The following is a 19938-nucleotide window of genomic DNA, read 5'->3' as shown; positions in this document are numbered from 1 at the left end:
AGCAGGAACGTCGGCAAAATAAGTTTCAACAATAACATTTAAACCAGATAATGTGGAAGCAAGTTCTGAGTATGCTGCTGTAAATGCTTGTAACTTGTGAGATTCAAGGTCTAATACAAGGGTAGGTTCATCAAATTGAATCCATGAAGCACCAGCTGCCTTAAGATCAGACACAACTTCCCTGAGATTTAATAGTAATACGGAAGTTAGAGAAGTAACATGGATATACAACTTAACTTAATTAAGTCCTTATGTATAAGTTGTTTTTATAAGCCATCATGGAGAGTTCATGGAAATAAGGAGAAAAGAGCTTATTAACATGTAGTAAATTGTTTTCATAAGCTCTTACAAACAATCTCGCAAATACTTATACTAATAGATAAACTTAACCGATTCAAATTTCAAACAGGCTCATAATCATAAAGCACAAAATATCAACAACTTAGATTCTTACTTGTAGACAGAAATGACTTTTGGGAGGAGAGTAAGAAGATCAAATGATGGATCAACACCCTTAGCAGGCTTTGAGAGCAACAAATATGTTACTGGGCCAACAAGGACAGGAACTGTATCTACTCCAAGCTGGAAGAAAAATGAAATATTCAGAAACAAATGTATAGATAGATAAACACATGAAAACCTGCCACACAAAACAATGCATTTTCACTGATAAAGAGAAGGCAGTATGGAAGTTTTTGAAAATGCATTTTCAAAATAGATCGGACTATTTCCAAAAATTTAGAAAAAAATAAAAAAACATTGTTTTCAGTATTTCCGAAAATGCATCTCTCTAACACAATTAAATGCATCACTCACATTGACATACAAAGTAAAAAATAACTTTAAATGCATACCGCCTTAGCTTCCTTGTATTCATTCACTGCCTTGTGGGAAGCATAAGTGAAATTCACATCAGGTCCCAATTCAGGGACAATAAAGTGGCTGCATCAATCCACATACACATAAGTTTCATAGTTAGATCATAAAAAACAAACTAATGAGTCAATTAGAGATCGCACAAAATAGCAGTTTGTTCAAATTCTACTGATACAAGAAAAACATGAACCATGATGACTTACTAGTTGGTGTCAAACCACTTGGTCATCTCCATAGCAGGCACAGATGCATTACCCCTGCCCATGGAGAAGTAAGTATCAAAACCAATCTCCCCACCAGTCCATCCATATCTTGTTGGAACAGCGCCGAGCATGGCGGTGGTATCGAGCACTTGATCATAGTATGCAAAAGTGTTGCTAGGAATGTACTTGATCCCAGCAGCAGCCATCTGTTTCCAGATAGATGCTCTGAGATCAGCAGACACCTTCTGCAAATCCTCAGCACTGCTCTTCTTATCCCAGAATGATTCCAAAGCGAACTTCAGCTCTCTCTTGGGACCCATGCGAGGATATCCAACAATATGTGATGCCATTTTCTGCAAACTTTTGATACGTGAAAAAGAAGATTAAGATGAAATAATAATTACCGGTTAATAATATTAATAAAGAGAAAAAAATGATGATGAAATGATAGTGTTAGAAGAATAGAGAAAGAAGAGATGATAATGAGGAAGTAATGAAGAATATAAATATAATGAAAAAGAGTTAAAAATGGATGAATGAGAGTGAGAGTCTCACGCACCCTTATTATGGAGAGAGAGACCAGTTCTTGAGTTTCTTAACAATCAAATGGCGCGACAGAATTGGAGTGAACTTAGGACTATTTATAGTACTCACTCATTTTCTTCATTGCTTTCCAACTACCTCTAATAGCCCCACCCAATATCTTTTCTTACTCAACCCACCACTTCATTTTACAAAAATCATAAATAATCACTATTAGGATTTTTATTTTTTTAATAGTTTTTGAAAAACATAAGAATCTATTTATCTATTTATATCTCTAAATTTATGTCGCTCTCAGAAATGGATGAGTTGTGACGATCGATGATGTTTTGACGAGAGAGTTTTAATAGAGTTTATAGAAGTAAAAGTAAAAAAAAAATGATGTATTGAGAGTTTATCATTGAATCTATATGTATTAATAATTTAAAGGTTAAAATTATTTGTGCACTATACCCACTTATCTTATTATTTACCTTGGATTAGAGTATTTTATTAATTTAATCTTTAATGGTTTAAAGTCTTTTTAATATATCAATTATTTAAGAAAATATTGTACTTTTAAGATTTTTTGGAAATGAATTTTATAACTTCGATAATTTTAGTGAAACTAATGATTAATTAAAATTATCAAAGTTATCAAAAATAAAGAATTTAAAGGTAGATAGACAATGGAAAGAAAAAAAGGAAATATTGTACTTTGGATAACTTAGAGTAGATAATTAAGGATAATGTCGAAAATAATCTATAATATTATAAATGTTTGTAGTAAAATAAATGAAATAATTTATAATATTTTCACATAAAAAATATTTGATCCTTTAATTTTAAAGAAAAAAAATAGAATACTTAAAAATATAAGGAAAATATATATAAAAAGAATCCAATTAATATGAAATGATGCGTGGTTGGTATCGGTCAATAACATAATATGGTTGGCTAGCTAGCTTTTGAAATTGGACACCAACCAACGACTGCTACCTTACTTTTAGTAGTGCAAGCAACTCAAACAAGTTTGGTTAAAATACATTTTTAAATTTTTTTCAATTTTTTTTTAAATCGCAAATGTTAATAATTAATCGTTATTATATTGAAACTATATTATGTTGATGTAAGATTTTCTACATAATCCTAACATAAATTATGGTATGATAATTGATTATTAATACAATTTTGCCAAATCAAAGTAAAACATTATTGGAATTTTGACTAACCAACCTTAATTGCCCCAAGGAAGAAGTAAGACACAATAGTAGTAAGACCAGATAACATAATGACAACAAAAAGCATATGATTAAACTATAAAACAAACTTTCACAACAAAAAATATATATAAAACAAACAATATTTCAATCACGTCCCTAACCTAACCCGACCTTTTACTACATAGGTAATTTATTTTAGAAAAATTTAACGAATAGAATATAGAGTTTCAGTTTTTTAAAAAGAGAATATTTTGTTAAACCGTCAAACGAAAGAAAAATAAATGGGAAAATTATTTTAATATGAATTTAATTTATATACATTAATAGTGTTAATAGTTTTTATATTGTTAATTAATTAATAAAAATCATTAAATTATTAAAAAAAAAATTTATTTATAATTATTTATAAAATAATATATATGAATGATTGTGATACGTGGACGATGTAAAAAAATTTATACTGAAAGTTCGTAATAATTAATCTCTTTCAATATATGCTAAGAGTCAAATTAAATAAAATATAGAATAAAAACTTATTAATAAGAAAGAAACATTTCTTTTTTTTTTAAACAAAAACATATTTCACCTTACAAAGGTTTGACTTAAATTCATTTTAAAATTTTAAAATCATTTTAGAGTTTCTCCAAAGTTTGTTGGGCCACTTTTTATCTAACCTATTATAAGTGAAAGACATTCCTCTAGTCTTCCAGAACACAAATGATGAACATTGTTATATATCAAGATGTGTAATGAACATTTTTTTTAGGATATTCTTTTTTCTTTCATCGTAATTTTATTACATTGAATTTTTATATTAAAATTTTTAATGAGATATTGTTTTTCATTCTAAACAATTATATTATTGGAGATTATCACCCCAATAATTTTTTTAGTGTTGCATATGATTGTTTGTAGTTGGAGTGTTCGAAATGTCTTCTTCTATAGTAATGTTTCTGCACCTCATTAATCTTTTATAAAAAAATAATTAAATTAACTAAAATATGTTACAAAAAAATTGTTGTATTTAATTTTTTTTTTTTTTGTTCTAAATTTTTTTATGAAGTAATATTGAGCAACAATCATCACCATTACAAAGAAATTTCTTCTCATTTATCAAATCTACAATTCTATTAATTATTAAAATTACAACCATATCACAAAATAAAACCATCTCAATTTCTTCTCATTCAAATCTTCCAAGCCACAATCCCCCAATGTTTTAAATTACATATGCATCAACTATATTTATCTGCAATTTTCTATAATATCAAATACCACAACATCATCGTAATCGCATTTGCGACCGTAATTGTAACCACAGTTTAAAACCTCATGTTGACTCTAATACTAGAGCACAGCCAAAGGCATCGAACGATCGAAACTACCCCTTAGAACCCTAGTTCTACTACTCATCTTTTTCTTCATGATCGTCACACTTCCACCTTCAATTTTAGTACTCCCAATTGGAATTTTAGCAGGTGCAAATAGTACTTTTTCACCTAAACCTTCTCTACTAGCTCCACCATTAACAAGTATCCTTGTAATCCCTACATAATTCAACGACTCAACAATTTGCAAAGCACTCACACCCTTATTAGTCCTTGCTTCAACATCAACACCTTTCTTAACCAAAAACTCAGTCACATCAGCATGTCCTGATTCAGCTGCACAATGCAAAGCTGTATAACCATCTTCATCTTTTGCATCCAAATCAATACCTTTTTCCACAAGTAACCTAACAACATCCATTCTACCTTTGAATGAAGCTCTATGAAGTGCTGTCCAACCATTTTGATCCCTTCCATTGATCACTCCACCACTTTCTAAAACCTTTTGGATTGCCCTCGCCTCGCCTTTTCGAGCAGCCGTGCATAAACTGTCCCCTAAACGAAGCGCATCAAACAGGCGCGAATGACCATTCTCTGCAGCCACATCGAATGGTGTTTTACCTAATTTATTTCTCACATATTTTGTAGCCCCTTTATGAAGTAACAACTTCACCATATTCTCATCTCCTGTGGCTGCTGCTATGTGTAAAGGTGTGTCACCTTCTCTTGTATTTCGAACATCGGTTTTTGCCCCGTTCGCCAACAAAAGCCTAACACAGTCTCTTCTATGTTCTTCAACAGCTATGTGTAAAGATGAGTTTCCATCTTTTGTTAAAGAATCAACTTTTGCTCCTTTGAGTAAAAGAAGTCTAAGAATCTCCATGTGTCCTTCTCTCGAAGCGTGATGAATCGGTTGAAACGTCGAGGATTCTGATCCTTCTGTGTTGGCCTTATGAGCTAAAAGAAGCTCAACAATCAAAGCTTCACCACAAGAAGATGCAGCCTCAAGTGGAGTTGATCCAACACTATTAGTAGCTTCAATATCAGGCTTGAATTCCAACAACAATTGAACAAGATCGGGTCTTTTTTTGGAAATTGCCAAGTGAAGTAAAGTTTGGCCTTTTGAGTCTTTAGAATTAACAGATTCCAATAAAGGGTCGCTCTTTTCAAGAACTTCTCTAATCTCATCCATTGAGTTTCCATCTTCAACAAGTTGAGTCAAAATTTGTGATCCAACAAACATAACTTTGATAGCACTATCAATAAAGACTTGTTTTTTCTTTGTTGTGAACCAATCACTTGGAACAGAATCAAACATCGATGAAGGTTCTTTGATGGCTGCACCAGGAGCAAGAACACTATGGAGAAGAAAAGAATCATCTGAGTAAGGAAAAGAATGAGGAAGATTTGAGTTTAAGCCTTGTGGAGGATGATATGTGATTTCTATGATGAGTGATGCTAATGGTGAGATGATTCCTGATTGAGGTTTGATTGTGTATCTTGTTTTGATGAGTGGTTGAATCCTAAATGCAACTGGCATAGTGTACATGACATTGTTTAAGGTTATTTTTCCTTGACATTTTTGGCCTTGTTCAACTTTTATTAGTACTATGTTTGATGGTTCTAACTTTATGAGTCTATCCATTTTTTTTTGGGTTTAGGATTTGTTTTGGTTTTTGTTTGTTTGATGTTTCACAACAACAAAAAATTTGGTTTTTGATTATGGTTTATGATTTATTGTAGATTTTTGTAGGTGGGTTTGGAAGGAAAAACATAGGGAAAAGGCATGAAAAAGAGAAAAAGTGATGTGATTTTTTGTTTTGTTTCACAATTCACAACACTTTTGGTTTATGATGATTTATAGTTTGATAGATTTTTGTTGTTGTTTTTGATGAGATTGGAAGGAAAACTATGAGGAAAAAGCTAGAAAAACAATAGAAAATGAAAAGAAAGTTATGTGAATTTTTTGTTTGTTTTTTCACAATTTACAACACTTTTGGTATATGATGGATTTTTGTTGTTGTTGATGTTGGTGAGTTTGGAAGGAAAAGTATAAGGAAAAAGAAGAGAAAATGAAAGAAAGTTACGTGAATTGGTGAAGGGGTTTGGTGAAGGTTTGTTTTTATTTTAAGGTAACGTGTGAATGAATGAAAATATATGAAACTATAGGTGCCGGCTATGAACTAGAATGTGCCAAGTGGTGATGAAAAAAACAATGTGACTTGTTCTATTCGGCTTATGAATTTTGTGTATAAATTGAATAATTTAGTTGTATAAGTTAAAAAGATAATTAATTAATCTCTTTGTTGTTTGTGCTTCTCAACACTTTCATTGATTTATTTTATGATGATAGTTTGCATTTGCATTGAAAGGGCCAAATTTGTTGTTTAATAATCATATTCCTATGTTTGTTTTGGTGAGAATATTATTATATAGCCATTTGGATATATTAGAATATTATATGTTGCTAGCTAGCTATACGAGGTCATATCAATATATTAATCAAATTGGTTTAAATATATATCATGATACCTTGAAAAATAGTAATTTTGTTTTTTCTGTCCTGTAAAAAAAATTGACACGTTTCGATTCATCATTTATGAAAATGTCTCAACTTTGGTTTTGTACCAAATTAACTTTTCAAGAGTCTAAAAGCTACCGATTTTTTTTGTTAAAAAACCTTGCTTGAGATATTAATCTATGCGACATGGATCATATACATCTCACTTTTCTCTACATCCTCCACATTCACTATGAATTTGAAATTTAGATCTACTATAAAGATCAAAACACTATAATTTAAGTTAGATTTAATAAAAGTTAAAATTTTATAAATATATTTTTATGTCATATCCTATTCGATTAGAGCATGATTCAAGTAATCTAATATCATCTTGGAATTTAAATTAGGTATAACTCGATCTTACAAAATCAACCTATAAATATGTTTTCGAGTTAAATCTCATTTAATATGAGACTCTCAACATCTCTCCATCGATCTCTCTCACTTTCTTTTTAACTCTTTTAGTTTTTCATTTTTTTTCATTTTTTTTTTCTTCTCTATCTTGTATAACTTGTTGCATAGGGCAATAGAGGGTCTAATTTTGTATGATAAAAAATAAAAGGTTAGCAACACATATTTTAACATATTCTTTCAAATACACTTTATTTTATTGGGTTGAAATTCATATAAGTATATTTGATTTTATGTTTGGAGGTGTAAAATTGATTTTAATATGTTTGATTGTTCTTAAGTAGAATTTAATGATTTAAAATTTTTGAGTATGAATATGATTTTTACTGAAATTTATTGTTGAACTTACTTTTACATAAATTTACTCAAACGAAAATTATTTTATATTTAATTCACGTTTAAATAAAATCAATTTATTTAAAATTAATTTTTATTACCGTAAAACCAAACATATTTTGGATATCCATCAATAAAATATACTATTTATGGTTTGGTTTGAAAAGTACAAGAAGGTATATAATATTTTTGGTTTGGCAATTTGGAAAACATTCCTACGTGACCAACAAGAAACAAGAATATTTTATGTGATTCTGAGTATGCAAGGTGCAAAATTATATGATTCGAGTACATTCGTTTACTTAGCCAACTATAGTGACGACACAAACTAATATATAAGATTCTTGTGGTGTTGCTTTCTGCTTTGTTTGCATAAGTTGTTTTTGTCCTCTTATGAAATAACCACTAAAAAAAAGAGAATGCATAACTATATACTATATATGGTCTCATACAAATATTGTATTGAAAGTATATACCTCTTCTTTTTTTATATATAATATAAAGTTTAATTAGAAAATTAGTTTGGTCTCCATTGCACCCTAGACTAGAAAAATCATAGATTCCATGAATACTCACAAAGTTATTAATATATTACTATCCACCAACAAAATTTTTAGGAAAAGGTAAGATATTTGAATTTATGTTTTTTCGCCATATAATGAGTTGAATCTTTTAATTATTGAGTGTAGATTCATTTTGATCTTGGTAAAAAAAAACATAAAATTGGTTTTATCATTTTTTTATAACATTATTTTGAGCAATTTTGCCTACATCATTTATTTTAATTTGTGGTGTATTATTCTACTATAAACGTATTAGATTTGATTGAAATAATACATATTAAATAGTCTTGTATCATTTAACATTATAAAGAAAGATAATATTAAAGTTATATATGGTATTAATTCTTCTAGATGCATTGACTAGAAACAATTATGGTTGTATATGATTTTCTTTTTTATTTTATAGTCTTTGTTTAGAGTGTTGTGAAATGTAAATATTTATTTTAGATGATATGAATGTATCTAAAAATAAGTGTATTTGAGGGAAATCTATATGTAGTAAAAATATTTATATAGTGTTTTTTTTTTATCATTTGACAATAGTCATAATTTTTTTATTTTATTTTTTGTAGTTATCATGTTATGTTTTTTAATTTCTCTGTGCACAATTTTGCCAACAAAAATGTGTATTAAGAGAGTCCACCTTTAGTAGAATATAGAAGGAAGAATCAAAATGTTTACTAATCATTGGAATTGTTTAAACATTTTTATTGCTATCAACACCCATTAATTCGTATATTATGTCAACCTACAAACTACTGTAGTTCATTCAAGAACATGAAGGGGTTTTTGTACTTTAAATTAGACTTTTCACTTTTCAGCTATTCAATGAGGTATTTGCGTAGAGTGGAAATAGACGAGTTAAATTAGATTTTATAAAGTTTGAGTTTAATCTATCAAAATATTTATAGTCTGATATATGGTATGTCATAAATTTAGTTTTTAAATATAAGTCTGATTTTGATTAAAGTGTGGTATGTTATGTGAGTCTATTTAAAGATATATTTCATTTTAATATTTTTGAATAAGTAATCAAACATAATTTTAAATAGATTAACGAATTAATATGTAATAAAATTAAGTTTTATTTTGATATTTAACATGGCATTTTAGAAAATATGACTTTATACACATCATAATTCAATTCTATTTTATAATATTACATTTAAATATGTCAAAAAATTAAAAAAGGTTAATATGCATAAATTACTAAAAATTGAATATCTAACAAAAATATCAAATTTTTAATATAATAATTATAATGATAAAATAATATTATTTATATTTATTTAAATAGGTCAACCTGATAGACCTAAAGATTTATTATATGATCAGTAGCATAAACTTTTTAACTAAATAAATTTTTGTAGAAACGTTAACATTGTCTCTTTAAAAGAAAAGTTTAAACTAGACTCAATCTAATATAAGCTAAAGCATATATATATATATATTCTTTATGTCCCTCACTTGTCCTAAAGACTCACTACTTAAATATTAGATCCTCTTTAGAGTATTGATCATCCTTTGTTATATTTTCTCAAATTTAGAATTGATTTTATTTTTGGAGAGGATAAAATTGATTTTAGAGACAAAAAATCAATTTTAATATCCATATTTATTTATTTTGGAGCAAAATTAAGTTTACATTTGTAATTAATTATAATTTGAAATAAGAATTTAGATATTTTGTTCTACAAAGTTGTACACTCATCTCAATTTCGTATTAAATAGTGAAGAAGAAAGATACAGAGAGTGTTTATAAATATAAAAAATTGGTTTAAATTTATTCACCACAACAATTTTAGTTCTTTGGATGCATTGGGGATTTGAATAATTATATGTCTTTGAGAAGGTTGCAATTTATCTGTACAAAATTGTGAGGGTTTGCAATTTTTTCGTGTAAAAATTGTAAGAAAAAGTTTTTAAATTTCTCCTTATAAAAATTATTAAATCCCTCAATTTTAAAAAATACTATCAAATTCCCATTTTTGAACAAACCAAAAACTCTAACAATAATTTCACAACACAAGTATATTACTAATCCTTAATTCATAATCAATCAACCAATTTCATATAATTATAGATATAAAAACATCCCATTTAAAAAATCTTTAAATCGCAAAACTCAAAAATTGGCATTCATTACTCAAGATCTTCGATGTTAGAGGTTAAAAGAGTTGGTGGTACAATGTGTTCAAAAAAATAGTTATAAATGATGAATAGAGTAGATGATCAATCGCACACAATTGTCAAAAAGAACAGGAAGAGTGGACACAAGCTACACCATGTTACCTTAAAAATTAAAATTTCAATTATTTTAAGACAATTATTTTACGAAATAGATGGAGTTATATATTAAACATCTAATAATTTCCATAGTTGATGCATTGTTCCACGACCTTAGGGTAGCCAAGCACCTAAAATGAACTTATTCAAAGAAGATCCAAATTTCTATCAACTTTATGATATCTGTTTCCACTCAAATGTTTACCTTCTTGTTTTGTGTGAAGCATAGGTAAGCTTGTATGATTTCTCATATAGAGGAATCTAGAAATCAGATTTTTTATAGTCAATTAAAGCTCACATTCTTGGGATTTTTTATTTAAATATTCTACTTTTATTTTTTTATTATTAAATTGTCCTAATTTGAAAAGTATTTGTGTGAATGTTTTATTTTTTTTTCAAGTAAGAAATCGTTTTCTCGGAATCGATCAGCTTGAAGGAATAAGTTTTAAACTGTTACAGAAAGTCGTTTTTCCGGGGAACGACATGCAATTAGCCTATTTTTTTTTATTTTAACATTTATTATTAATTATTTAATAAATTAAAATTAATCAAATTATTTAAAAAATAAAAATATTAATAATAAATTAAAATAAAATACATTAATAAATTATAAATTAATTTTATATTTTAATTATTATTTTTATTATAATAAACAATTATTATAATTAAAAATAATTATAATTAAAATGATTAAATTTTTAAAAAAATACATCAAATTTGTTGCAAATAATAATAATAACAACTAAATAATAAAAAAATTATATTAATAACATAAAAATGAAACGAAATACATTAAATCAACGATAAAAATACATCACATTTGAGAAGAAAAACATCAAATTTATATTAATGATGTCCACCTAAACAACCTCCAGTCCCACATCTAAGATGTCGTCGAACTCGTCTAGCTCTCTGAATAAGTTGAGGTTATTTCGGTTTATCCTGATTTTGATCATTTTCCTCAATGTAAGTTGTAAGTGGATTAGAACCACTGTCATCTGCTTCCATAAAATTTTGAGACTGAGGATTATACATCGAATCAAACACATCATAAGCCGAATTAGGAGTTGTGCACTGAATTCCAAACAAAATATAGAAAAGTTCATGTTATGTCGGATAACCGGGGGTTGGTATTTCTGGCACTGACGGGACGTAATACTGAGTCGGTTGTGGATCACAGAGATATTGTTCTACAGATATAATAATTTGGTGTGTTGTCTAAACCAAATCATATATTATGTGCTATGACATAAAACACCTTGTACGACGTTACCTCGCAACACATAATTTTGGCACTTGTTCCAATGTTTAATTTCGTTCCTCCAAACCCAATTCCAATTATCATCAATCTCACGCCTCATGTCGACCTCATGGTACATTTTCATATCCTCTGGTGGTTGTGATATTTGTTGATGGAAACTGAACTGAAGTGTGACTCTATCTGTATGATATTTTTCAACAATATGATAACAAAGTAGATAAGTACATCCAGTCCAAGTGACCATCTCTTATTCGGAAACATCATGTTGGAATCCAAGATAAGGTCTCCAATAAAATTGATATGTAAAAATAAGTTAAAGTAATTATAACAAATATAAAAAAAAAATATTTAAAAAGTTCAAATAAATGTGAATGAATATATTACTTTCTCGATCATCGTGTGATCAATTGTTTTTCGGTATCTTTCTACGTCGTTATGATGAACTTTAGTGAAATTTAGACCACCACAATTAAACCCTTCGAATATAACAAAAATAAAAATATAATAAAATTAGTAATATGGTAAGCAATTGATTTTAAAAAAGAAAAGATAATATAAAAAAAGAAAAAATAATATAAAATAATATAGTTACTTTTGTGCAAGTGGAAATATTGATGGTTTGGAAGATTCTAGAGCGACACAAGACAAACGATATCATGCCCAAATTTGCAACAACCACATCCTCCTATAGATATTGCACCGGGTTTCGTTGCAAGATATAGTTCTCTGTAAAGTGTAGCTAAAATTGTTGATCCACCACCGACTTATATTCCGTCAGTGCCAAAAATATCAACCCCCGGTTATCTGATAGAACATGGGTTTTTCTATAATTTGTTTGGAACTCGATGCACAACTCCTGAGTCGGCTTATGTTGTGTTTGATTCGATGTATAATCCTTAATCTCAAAATTTTATGGAAGCAGGTGGCAGTGATTATAATCCACCTACAACTTACATTGAGGAAAATGATCAAAATCAGGATGAACCAGAAAAACCTCAACTCGTTTAGAGAGCTAGACGAGTTCGACGACATCTTAGATGTGGGACTAGAGGTCATTTAGGTGGACATCATTAATATAAATTTGATGTTTTTTTTCTTCTCAAATGTTATGTATTTTTATCGTTAATTTAATGTATTTCGTTTCATTTTCATGTTATTCATATAATTTTCTTTTTATTTAATTTTATTATTATTTGCAACAAATTTGATGTATTTTTTTTTAATTTTAATGTATTTTTTAAAATTTATAATGTAATTTAATTATTTTGAATTTAATCATTTTAATTATAATCATTTTTAATTATAATTATATTTATAATTTATTATAATAAATAATTAAAATTTAAATTAATTTATAATTTATTAATGTATTTTATTTTAATTTATTATTAGTATTTTTATTTTTTAAATAATTTAATTAATTTTCATTTATTAAATAATTAATAACAAATGTTAAAAATAAAAATAAAAAAATAAAAAATTAATAGTTATTGATCGTTCTACGAAGAAACAACTTTCAATAACAGTTTAAAGATTATTCCTTCAGATGGTAGTTTCCCGAAAAATGATTTTTTACTTAAAAAAAATTCACGTAAAATACTTTTCAAATTAGAATAATTCAATAATAAAAAAATAAAAGTGGAATATTCAAATAAAAAATCCATCATTCTTCCATTCAGCACCTTTAGAGTCCTTCAATTAAAATCTAACGATTGACCTTTATTTTGATTAAAAAAAATATCTAATTTTAAATATAAATTATTTGATTTTGATCTAACTACTCTAAAAATATAAAAAGTGTAAATGCGGGTTTTTTTATTTTATGCAGACGATCGCATTCCAGGAATCAATGGCAGTTGTTCATAAAGTGTAAATCACAACAACTTTAGCATCTGATGCACTAAGCTCATGGTTTCTCCTTTTATTTGTCTTATTGTATCCCAATTCATCAACAAGTAGTATGTATTAGCTTCCTTATTTTTTATTGAGTAAATAAAAATTCTAAATCATCCTTAAATCTTAGTCTAATTGATGAATGTTAAATAGGTTGAACGTTATATATTATGTCTTCGAATTTGATATCTTACATTATCTCATAAAAATAATTGTAAACCTTTACAAAGTTTTGAAAATAACTAATGTTTTATCAAGTTATTTCAATTCTAACATATAATATATCTTTTAGTTAAATATATTTTTAACTTCTACAAATGTTTTATTTTTTAAGTTTAGTTTTTAAAAAATGTATTCACTTTTAGTCACAATTTTAATTTTACAATGACTTTTTCTAGGACTAAAGTATCAATTTTTTACAAAATTTTAAAAATAGAAATTGAAAGTAAATAAAAAAAATTTAAGAACTACAAAATCAAATTTTTTCTTTATAAAAACTAAAAATAAAATTTTGAAATTTTAAAAAGAACAAAAACTTATTTAACTTTATATTTTTTTTTAAATTACAATTAATTACTTGTAATTTTAAAAAAATATAAATTAAATAATAACTTATAAAATGTAGACTATAATAGACTATAAGATCCAATCGTTAATAATTTCTTATTTATATAATTTTTTTGTATGTATGATTATTATGATTTTTTAAATGTAAAATGCCTTTGCAACAAAATTAAGATAATGTAAAATTATTCAATTTAATTGAAATTTAATATTTATATAATGAGTAACTAAATAGAATACTTCTGATAAATCAAAGTTACTTGTGAATTAAGTTGATGTTTACTCATATCAAGTGATAAATTTATAGTGAATGACAATTTGATAGACAAAATAGTTTTGCAACCAATTATCTATGTATGTGTAGATGTGAAGCAGCTAAATCTATCCAACGTGACACAACACCACATATTTGGCATGAAGTTTTTAGTTGGTTAGGTTTCATTTCGACGTTATCCAATTACAATGTAGATCAAGCATTTCAATTCTCTAGATTATTATTTGGTTGACGAATATGTGATCTATTTAGAAATTGTAAATTAAAGCTATTTTTAATTAAGAAGTTATCTAAGTCAAATTTTAAAGATTATAAAATTTAATATTGATTAAAATATAAAATCATGACATCTTTTTAAGTTTTAACTCAAATGAAAAAAGTTGATATTATTAAATTAAAAAAATTTATTCAAAATTTAAATTCAAAACTTCGATGTGAGTTAATTAAAATAAACTTAACAATATATATTATTCCCATATTTGTTTAGGTGTTATTGGTCATTGAAATTTTAGAAGCATTTCTTATGCTATGGATAAGATTTATAATTTTTTTTTTTTACTTGTTACAAAATATAGGAAAGATATCACTAATAGATTATATATTATTATGCTAATTTACATCCAAGCCAAACCAAAACGGTGAGGTTTTACAATTAGCTCATACTTTTAATAAGTAAATTAAAGAAACATAGAAATACACATAATTTCTCTCTCAATTATTATTATTCTTAGTGGATCATAAGAAAGAAGACCTTGGAGTGACTCCCCACCATACGGTATCATACACCGCTGCAATCAGAAAATAAATAAAGAGCAAATATTAGTCCAAATATTTTAAAATATAATTTGGGAGCATGCTTTAGAATAAAAAAATATAAAGGTAGATATTTCTAATAGTTGTTTTTTTTTATATAAAAATATAATATCTGTTTTAGAAATTCAACTCATTACCATTTTAAATTGTCTTTTTTGTTTTATTTTTATTTCTTTCTCTTGGTCGGATCTAAGCCCCAAATTTTTGTTCTTCTTTTCTTAGACTAGATTAGGTCTATGCCCCACAAACAAAACACATTGATGGGGATGATGGTTAAATTAAGACATTATTTTAAAATAATTTTAAATTAAAAGAATCATTTAAAAAGAAATTAAGTATATATTAAACTAAAGTTTAAGAGAATTTAGAAACAAAAAAACAAACATTATTACCTTAAAGAGAGAAGCAATACTAGGAAGATCTAATCACTGTCGCTGCTGCTACTACTCTCATGATGATGATCATGACCATGTTCATTTTTCTTCTTATCTTTCTTTTTCTTATCCTTTTTCTTCTCACCTTTGTTTTCATGACTCTCACCACCATGGATCTTGTCTTTGATTTTCTCAACTATACCTTCCTTGTGTTCTCCTTTTTTTTCACCTTTGTGTTCATCATGTTTTTCTCCTTTGTGTTGATCATGTTTTTCACCTTTGTGTTCCTCTTCTTTTTTGTGTCCTCCAATGTGAAGAGTTTCTCCAATTTTGTTGATGATTCCTGACATTTTTTGTGGCTCTTTTTTTTCTTTGTTTGGTTTTGATTTTGTGATATCAACAAGTGAAGATATTCAATTTATAGGCATAAAATAGAAGTTATGGAAATTAATGTGATTTAATAGATTATATTATTTTGACTTAAATTACGGAAATGACCATGTGCGTGTGTACGTGTACGCGGTATTTTTAGATATTGGTCGGTAGAAAATACTATAGTTTTCTCTTATCCTAATTTATTTATTGATAACCTATAGTCAAATATAAATTCTAAAATTAATTATTTCTTTACACATCATTGATTATTTTATACCTATTAAGAAATTAAGGAGAATGTCATTTTTACTAAAATAACCATTATTCAACATTTATCTAGTTACTATTTTTTATTATAGATTTAATTTATATATATTGATAATATAATTTTTTTTATATTGTTAGTTAATTACAATCGTCTAAATAAATAAAAATATTTCATTTTTACTTTTATCATTTCTAAAATCACAAATATAATTAATTATAATGAATTATCAACGTAAAATATTTTACATTAATGATGTATAAAAATTAATTAAATTCTATTATTATTTATTATAAATAAAAAGTGGAATATGTTACGATAAAGAGTGATTGATGTAATATTAATAAGAAGGTATAATTAAAAAATATTATTAATATCACATAATTAAAAATTGAAAATGATAGATATTTTAGATAATTTATTTTATAAATAAATCAATTATTATAGGATAAAAGTATAATAACTTTAATATATTGTTGTTCCAAGTATATAATTATGATTTCGATATATAATCAATGGACATAAATAAACACACATAGTTTTATCTGAATGAATTTTTTTCACTAGTTTGTATTTTTTTTTCTTAAATGTTAGTATAGTCTCTTTAAACATCTTATATGTTTTTTTTACTCTTAATAATATTTTAGTGTATTGCAAATAATGAATATTTGACTTAAAACATCAACATAGTTAGAATGTAAACTAACCATATAATAACTTTACATTATATTTTTGCTAAAAAAAACACATGTTAGAAATTTAAACCTATTAAATAAATTTCCTTATATGTAGAATTAGTTCCGTGTTCCCGTCCACGTACATTGAAGAACTAAAGATACATTGTAAAGTAAAAAATAACTTCTATATATTGTAAAAAGAAAACATTACTAAACTTATTTTTGGGTTTTTGGGGTATCTACATTTTAAAAGTAGAATAGTACAATTTTGAGTGTGGTAGTAAATATGGAATATTTTGGTTGGTGGAGTAAAACAGCATCCAATGCTATTGAGATAATGATGCTCACCAATGCCTAGAGTCGTGCACCAGATTAGGAATAATATTGAAGTGTCCTTTTTTTCTTTTTCCCTTTTTCTTTTTTTATTTATAAAACGTCCTGATTTTTAACTATCGAATGTTAAGATTATTATTATTTTATTAATGGTTATTAATAATATATTAGATGATGGAAATTTTGTTTTATTTATAAAATAAATTGTCAAATTCCTTTTTATTTTTAAAATGCCAAAAATTGTATCGGATTAAACATCATGTACCATTTCAAATTAAATAATAATGTATTAAAATGTTAGGCTAGTTGAATTAGAAAATGTTAATATTATTAAATTAAATATTGTGTAAACTTAATGTCTTGCATTTATTATGATTTTTTTTCTTCGTAATTATAACATTTTATATATAGATTCCTAAAAAAATAATGTATCTATAAGATGAAACCATTTATTAAAATCGATTTTTATTTTTTTACTTTTGTAGGAGGTTGTATCTTGAAAATGCAACCATGTGAAGAGTTTATTTAAAATAAAATATATAATTGAGTATATAAAAATGATTAAAAATAATATATATTCGTAATCAAATCCAACACAATTAAATGATAAAAAATAATGTTAGCATTTTTTAACCTCGGATTTTTCAATGGATTAGATTCAATTTTACGTTAACTGATATTTGTTCGACCAAAGGTCATTGGCTTCTAGTGTTTGGTATAATAGTAAATATGTTGTGGACGAACATGAATCTAATATTTTTCTCAGGAACACTACATAACCTGAGCAATATTTGCAATCCTTTAATAGATAATTTTTCTACATTCATCAGCACCTTTACCTTAGCTCTTCTTTCTTTATAGAGGGTCGCATGAGTGAGATAAACATTAAATAGTATCCTCCTTATGTAAATTCTTTCAGGTTCAATATTGATGGTTCTTGTTATGGCACAACAAACATCGTTGCTTGTGGAGGGCTTATCAAATACCATAGAGGAGTTTATATTCATAATTTCTTCTGCAATCTTGGTCGAGCTACCTTTGTGCTAACTGAGTTTTGGAGGTTGGTTCATGATCTCATAATGATAGACTCTCTTATTGTGGTCAATATATTTCAGTCAAGTAAGACGGATAATCTCTACCGTATGTCTCTTCTTCAAGAAGTCATATCTCTTATGGGTCATGGAGAATGGAGTTGTGAAATTAATCACGACTATCATCGTGAAGTTGATCAGTGTGTTGACAAACGGGCTAATCTTAATCTTAGTGAATATTTCAGTGTCATTGTTGTACTTACTCCACCTCCCAATTTATTGCTCTTCTTGGACGATAATTGTATAAGGGTGTCTTTTCCTTGTTTTGTTTTTTAGGTTTTCCTTTTAATTTTCCTTTATATAAAAAAAAAAGAAAGATGGAAAATTTGTTTTATTTATAAAAAAATTTGTTTTATAAATATTCTATTTTAAAAAAATATCAAATTGTCTCAGTTTAAACATAATGCTCCATTTCTACAATAATAATAATAATGTATTATATTTTCCTTAAATCCTCTTGGTTTGTCACGACGATTTCACTAGGGCAATATTTAAGTGTAGACTCATTTGATATGTAACCTATATTAAAAATAAGTAAAAATGTGTCAAATTGTGTACGAGAAAATAAGTAAAATTTAAACTAATTAATAAGTTAGAAAGAGATTATTACTCATATTTGCAATTCTTTTTTCTGAAGCATGACATATTTGAACTCCCTCATGAAGTTTTGAGCAATGTATTGGACGCAACACATATGCATGTTGGCTGGTGATGTCACATGCCTTCACAATTTTTTTTTAAAAAGCTCCAAGCATGTCAGTCTCACCTTCCACAAGTGCAAAATTATTGAGAATGATATTGATGTTCGTAGATTGAGAGAGTTTAAATTTGTTTTATTAAGTAGATGAGTTTGGAGGATAAAGACAGATCAACAAGGTTTGTGGTTCAAAGTGCTTTGTGTGGTTAGGAGGAATTCGTCTTGGGCTTTTGGTTGGCGGAAAGATCTAAATTCAATGTATGATAGAGTGGTTAATGGGAGGGTAATTTGGTTTTCTATTAATTTGAGTCATGTCGTGAGTAATGGTACAAACATGTCCTTTTGGTGTGACCCTTATAGAGGTCAGTGGTGTGATAGGCTTCAATAGGTGTTTAGTTTAGCGGTGAATAAACATATTTTGGTAGCGGAAATGTTTAGTTGTGATTGAGGGGCTGGAAGAGAGGCGTGGAGGTGGAGGAGAAATTTGTTTGTCTAGAAAAAAAAAATTGATTTTGGAGTGCAATATGTTGTTGCATAATTTTGTTTTGGCGAAAGATATTGTGGACATGTTGTCGTAGTGTCATGCCTTTGGAGATCAATACTTAGTTAAATGGCGTACAATTATCTAGTAGAGGATGCTAACACAATTGACTCTTTTGTTGAATTCATTTGGAATAAATTTGTCCCTCTAAAAGTGTCTCTCTTTGTGTGAGACCTTATGGTTAATCAACTCCCAACGAAGGACAATTTGGCTAGAAAGAGTTTCGATCGAGCAAAATATGTTATATAATGGTGGTTATGAAACAGGGGAATCTTTAGTGCATTTATTTTTTCAATGTCAGCTCTCCAACAATGTTTGATCACATATCTTGACTTGGTAAGGTGTTCAAAGTGCTTTACAATGTGATGCGGTTATTCATGCTTAACAATTTGAAGGTTTTTTCTGTATAAAAATAAAAAATAAAAAAAGGCAAAATTTCAGGTTATTTGAATGATGTGTGGGATCAATT

At 27.0% G+C, this 19938-nt stretch overlaps 3 protein-coding genes across 4 annotated transcripts in view; all 3 read right to left on the bottom strand.

Annotated features, from left to right (window-relative positions):
* Positions 1-1777, bottom strand: part of LOC101500594 (5-methyltetrahydropteroyltriglutamate--homocysteine methyltransferase) — a 4490-nt gene extending 2713 nt beyond the window's left edge. The window contains exons 1-5 of one of the 2 annotated variants that reach the window (XM_004489622.4): positions 1639-1777; positions 1080-1439; positions 855-942; positions 455-582; positions 8-181 (exon numbers count right to left, since the gene is read on the bottom strand). In XM_004489622.4, the coding sequence (XP_004489679.1) occupies positions 8-181; positions 455-582; positions 855-942; positions 1080-1429 (740 nt within the window). In that variant the 5' untranslated portion in view covers positions 1430-1439; positions 1639-1777. The remainder of the gene's footprint in view (positions 1-7; positions 182-454; positions 583-854; positions 943-1079; positions 1440-1638) is intronic. The other variant, XM_004489623.4, reaches the window with a different exon arrangement.
* Positions 1778-3912: 2135 nt separating this feature from the next.
* LOC101500280 (protein VAPYRIN) lies at positions 3913-6288 on the bottom strand. The gene has a single exon (XM_004489620.4). The coding sequence runs from the start codon at positions 5795-5797 to the stop codon at positions 4172-4174; it is 1626 nt and encodes a 541-aa protein (XP_004489677.1). The 5' UTR covers positions 5798-6288; the 3' UTR covers positions 3913-4171.
* Positions 6289-14884: 8596 nt separating this feature from the next.
* On the bottom strand, positions 14885-15898 carry LOC101499938 (protein SRC1). Its single transcript, XM_004489619.4, has 2 exons — positions 15509-15898; positions 14885-15091 (listed from the first exon to the last, which is right to left on the bottom strand). Exon 1 carries the CDS (start codon positions 15838-15840, stop codon positions 15538-15540), a length of 303 nt encoding a protein of 100 aa, XP_004489676.1. The 5' UTR covers positions 15841-15898; the 3' UTR covers positions 14885-15091; positions 15509-15537.
* Between the last annotated feature and the right edge of the window lie 4040 nt (positions 15899-19938).

Source organism: Cicer arietinum, chromosome 2 (genome assembly GCF_000331145.2).
Source record: "Cicer arietinum cultivar CDC Frontier isolate Library 1 chromosome 2, Cicar.CDCFrontier_v2.0, whole genome shotgun sequence".
Classification (NCBI taxonomy): Eukaryota; Viridiplantae; Streptophyta; class Magnoliopsida; order Fabales; family Fabaceae; genus Cicer; species Cicer arietinum.
Note: the sequence above shows the minus strand (reverse complement) of the source record. Positions and strands in the feature narration are given on the sequence as shown.

What these genes read in the sequence shown, in the direction of transcription:
- LOC101500280 (XM_004489620.4), bottom strand. Translation starts at nt 5,797, where the DNA reads ATGGATAGACTCATAAAGTTAGAACCATCAAACATAGTACTAATAAAA.
- LOC101499938 (XM_004489619.4), bottom strand. Translation starts at nt 15,840, where the DNA reads ATGTCAGGAATCATCAACAAAATTGGAGAAACTCTTCACATTGGAGGA.